General features: G+C 39.6%; 1 protein-coding gene across 1 annotated transcript; it reads left to right on the forward strand.

The window, feature by feature from the left end:
• The first annotated feature begins 1,276 nt into the window (after nt 1–1,276).
• Nucleotides 1,277–2,302, forward strand: LOC122053614 (B3 domain-containing protein Os11g0156000-like). Its single transcript, XM_042615630.1, has 3 exons — nt 1,277–1,855; nt 1,948–2,119; nt 2,207–2,302. The coding sequence occupies exons 1-2, from the start codon at nt 1,333–1,335 to the stop codon at nt 2,094–2,096; spliced, it is 672 nt and encodes a 223-aa protein (XP_042471564.1). The 5' UTR covers nt 1,277–1,332; the 3' UTR covers nt 2,097–2,119; nt 2,207–2,302.
• Nucleotides 2,303–5,170: the final 2,868 nt, after the last annotated feature.

Below are 5,170 nucleotides of genomic sequence, written 5' to 3' on the forward strand. Positions count from 1 at the left end.
AGATCGTCCACTGTTTCTCTCCATCAATCATTGTTCAAGACGCATACTTAGAAACTCTCCCATTAATTAATGCATGCCTGTGAGTTTGCGCCCATGTGTCATCAGATTGTTCAAGATAACCCCAAATTAAAACACATGCAGGGAAGTCTGAGCGAATCAGCAGAAGCTGCATAATAGAGATGCCTACTGATCATTTTATGCTTCACATGGAAAAAGAGGGTTGGGAACTGAGTATTGACGTATCCGGCCAGGTGAGGTGGACTCACCGAAAGCCTACAGGCGTACGTAGCATCATTTGCTTATTAATTAAATTGAGGCAGGTGGGTAGCATGATTGTTGACACATCGCAACAACAGTTTGAAGAGATCGTGAGGACAGGCTTTGTACACGCATATAAATATATATATATATATATATATCCTTGAAAGTTCATAGATTCCACTGCATATAATATAGAATACTGTGGATTAGTCCCCATCAGGCAGAACATGCATGAAGAAATAGCTAAATCCACATGAGCAAATAGTTCCTCTGCACTTTTAGGCTTTAATTTGAAGCGTATGTATAAGGAAGGGTTTAGTGCACATCCTTTTCTAGCTATGAATTAAGATGAACTCGTAAATTCATAAGACATTAATGCATTTGATGCATGCTGTGATTTCGCACAAATAAACTCAACCAGCTGGTAGCTAGCGCTGCTGGTTATAGATTCCAGCCGGCCATGAGCGTTTTTCAGGAGTACATGCATGTGGGGAAGACAGACAGTTTAATTCAGTGGTAATTTTTCACACAAATAATTACATTTTTGGATCTGAACGGAGAGGATCATATCAGTCTGTCATATTATTGAGGGAAGCAGCTTGAATACTCTATTGCAAAGTTGGCAGGAGTTATCAAACGGGAGCAACCCACTTGTATTATAATTGCATGCAGTTTCCCACAGGATGGCTAGCTATGATGAGGCCACAAATTAGGCCACTTCTATATATCACCACCTGATCATTCCTCATCAGACTTCATTAAACTATATTAAGCTTAGAAACTGTCGACTCTCACTCCCACTTAAGTTTTATTTATTAAAAAAGAAAAGGAAAAGGTAAAGGTAAAAAAAAAAGAGACTATAATATAGCTGACATGTTCAGATGTATGAACTTAGCCGCCTCAATTTTATAACTAATGGATGTCTCTTCACCACATTGCCATTTTAATCAATGTATACAAACTTTAGCTTCACGGGCTATAAATGCATAGTAATAGTTTGTACAAACTTGTCAACTCTCATTCACAACTCTCCGCAGTACTCCCTTCTCTTATCTTCTCTCTCCCACAACAATGGCACAGCATCATCGCCTTCAAGCGTGGGATTGGGAGTCGCCTATGAGTTTTCAGTATCAGTATCAGCACCTCTACCAAGGTGAGCAGGGAGAAGCCTGCAAAGAGCTCATGTTCGAAAAACCTTTAACTCCCAGCGACGTAGGCAAGCTCAACCGGTTGGTGATTCCGAAGCAGCACGCGGAGAGGTACTTCCCCCTGGACGGCGTCTCTGGCGAGAAAGGCCTCTTGCTTAGCTTGGAAGACGACTCGGGCAAGATATGGCAGTTCCGGTATTCTTACTGGACCAGTAGCCAGAGCTACGTGCTCACCAAGGGATGGAGCCGCTTCGTTAAGGAAAAACGGTTGGACGCCGGCGATGTCGTTCTCTTCGAGCGTCGACGGGTTGGCGGTGATCGGCTCTACATCGGTTGCAGGCATCGGGGGGATCCGGCGGCGGCAAACACTGCTGCAGGGCCGTGGAACACACCTTACTATGCGTCGAGTGTCTCGGTGCAACATCAGTACTCCTCTCTTCATGCAGGTTCCGACACCCCGATCTTAATTTTGAATTGGAAATCCATTTTATTTTTTGTTTAAAATTATATATGACAAGAAAAGGGATTGCCTTTGCAGAGGAGCAAAGGGATGAAACAGGGGTGCACAAGAGTGAGACAGTGGCACCGTCTAACTCAAAGAGGTTGAGACTGTTTGGTGTAAATTTAGATTACTGGCCGGAGCCAGAGCCAGAGCCTGTGCAGGCCTCCACCTCATGGTTAATCTAGCTAGCACCAGATCTCAGAAATTGGTTAGTCATGATTTTAATTATCAGTTGTTCAAGCTAAGGCAAGTTACTAGTTCTAACCAAAGGTTTCTGTCTGCATTATTTGCACAGCAACAGGAGCTGCTAGGGAAAGCAGTTGAGGTGGAGTGGTAGAGATGGGGAGAGGGAGGACATCCGAGGCCATGCTCACGAATCCCACCGAACCGATCTCGTAGCAAAAAGGAGAGGGGAGAAGATATCCCTGGTTTTACAGGCAATCTCTGCTTCCATTTCTTTTTAGTTTTTCCCTCTAAACAGCTCTCTCTGTAAAGGGCTGTGTCAGATCTGATGTACGGGGTCTTGATGTACGGGGTCTTTGGTGAAGTTTCAGAAAACATCAGATTGAAAAGGAGCAGAATGATACTTCAACTTGTAGCACTGACTCACACTCTTGTTAAATTTGTGTGTGTGTCTGTTTTTAATTTCCCATTTTTCAGGAAAAATCTACAAAATCTGATGGGGTTCTCGATCTCTTTTGCCTCTCGCTCATAGTTTACCATTTTTTATGCCTACATACTTGAGACGTCCCGTGAAGAGCGTGATATATTCTGAAATCTCCAACAAAAATAATGACAATAATATTAAACAAACAAAACAAGAGAGGTTGCCTAGAGTCGTGGGGAAATAAAGGTGCATGCATCCGGAGCTTCTTACCTTGTGTGTGCCAAAAACAGATAAGACATCTCCATGTTTTGCCTCCTTTCTACTATATAGTATAGTATAACAAATTCAAAGTACTTAGGCACATACTTTTGCTAAATGCAACCCCCTCCCCCTACAGTAGTGTATTATTGTAAGCTCAAAGTGCTTGATATGTACTTTTCCTAAATGGTCTCCTCACACATTGCTAGTGTGGAATGCACATGTGACTTGTTAATAAACTAATTAATTTTCTAATGTTGGATGATGGAGTGAAGGAAGGCTTCCTATATGCAATTAATCAAGTATGTCATGTACAGTGCCTTAACAAAGTGTCACATTTCATCTCATGTGAGTGTACTCCATCGTGCATCCACATATTATGGTGTGGGTTGTTAGAGTTCTCATTTGGCTTTGAACATGAACTGGACCTTTATATACTTCACAAGTAAGTTTACTATTTAGAAAGCATATGTTGCTTCCACTGAGTTAATCTTTTTCAGGGTATTAGTTGTGACTTCTGAGAAATCTAAATTTAAATGTCTTAATTTTCTAGACTAAAATGTCTTCTTGCTTCTCATGTTTTAAAAATTGTCATAGCTCTCTTTATAGAGACATGTTAAGTAAGAAGAAATTCACAAGGTTAGACAGACATGGTAGATTCCCAGCAACTTAAAGCTACCTTGTCTCCTACTTTAGCTAATCCTCCTTTAATTTAGATAAATTGTAATCCAGGCCTGTCACTGGTGCATATATAAGAATGCTTCGTTGATGTGACAACCTTGATCAGGAATTGTATAATCAACAACCTGTAAAGTCCCCAACAGAAAAGCTTATAGTAAAACCAAAGCAAACATGATAACCTAAATTAAACCTTAGAGTCTCCATCAAGTTGATTCCTTCAGCCTCTCATGCGTTCGACTAGACAGACTTGCATGGTCCTAATCTTCTCCTTTTTCGTGTTTATTTAATATTACTCGGTGGAAACCATCAACTCTGTAAATTTTAAAGACCAGAGATGTCGGAAGAAACCACGACACAGAATTTGCATCACCAAAGATTCATTTGACTGAGGCTTTATAGTGATATATACTTGATGCAGCCATATCCACTGAAGGATGATCTTGTCTGCCTCAAACAAAAGAGCCATGTGAAAGGCAGTTTCTTCCTCCTATCATTGCAAAGCAGTGCCAGAACACCTGAGCCCATGGCACATATCGATCGAGCCAGGACTTGCGATTCCACCACTTGATTCCCGAAAACCTCCACTTGTTTTACTTGTTTTCTAACTGAGGGATAAGACAGTAGTTAGAGTTACTGATACGAGCTGTGCTTTTAAAGATGAAGAATATTAATCTGAGAACTGAAAACAGATTGGACTAAAATTTGAACCAGTTTAATGCATAACCACAACTCACAAAGAGAAACAATAAAGGCAATTAATGAGATTGTTGCTGTGGAATTGCAAGATGGTCAAATTGCATCCTCATTTTAAGTTGTGGTACAGGAATTTGTCTCTCATTTTCAGTCACAACTTGGATTGCCTACACAAAGATTAGATTTTCAACCTTCTTGTTTGCAACATGGCAGGTTTCTCACATTGGATCAGCAATCCTAGCTAGTAAGGATGCCTTCACATGAGGAAATAACTATTATACTCTTTAGCATTGGGGATCAAACAGCTCCGGGGTCGGATGGGTATGATTTCAAGTTTTACAAGCAGACATGGGATGTAGTAAAATCTGATTTTATGGCTACAATCAAGGAATTTTTCACATATGGAACCACACACTAATAATGGAGGTATCTATGAATATTTCAAAGGGGCCAGGACGGATCTAAGAATTAGAGTTGGGGAGACTTGAACTTAATGTAATAAAATATGTCTTATTTATTGAAGACGAATATTCTTATCAATGAAATTTCTAGAATCATTTTTTTAAACCAACGATTCTAACTTTCAAATTTTGTACCCAATTACTCTAACATATCTAGTTTACAAGGCTCCATCTTTAGATATGAACATCTTATCTCATCTCATACATTAACATAATATTCACATATCTATTTTTTATCCAAATCTCGTTAAATAAATAGAGGATGATTGATGATCGTCGCTAGGAGAGGAATTTTGAAATTGAAGGAATTAGGCACTCAGAATTGGAAAACTTTCACTAAATTAATGTTGCATTTAGAGACGGTAGGAATTGAAGTGCTTTAACCAGTTTGACAATATCTCTTTTTAAATAAAGAGGATATAAGTGTCTTTCCTTTAAACAAATAATAGCCAATCAATTTATAAGGATGAGAGGAAAAGAGAATGGAAGTCTTATCATTTTTTTTACGGTCTTGGCTAGCTCTGACGATAAAAAAAAAGGCAAAACAAAAACTGCTCTT

This window comes from Zingiber officinale, chromosome 3A (genome assembly GCF_018446385.1).
Source record: "Zingiber officinale cultivar Zhangliang chromosome 3A, Zo_v1.1, whole genome shotgun sequence".
Classification (NCBI taxonomy): domain Eukaryota; kingdom Viridiplantae; phylum Streptophyta; class Magnoliopsida; order Zingiberales; family Zingiberaceae; genus Zingiber; species Zingiber officinale.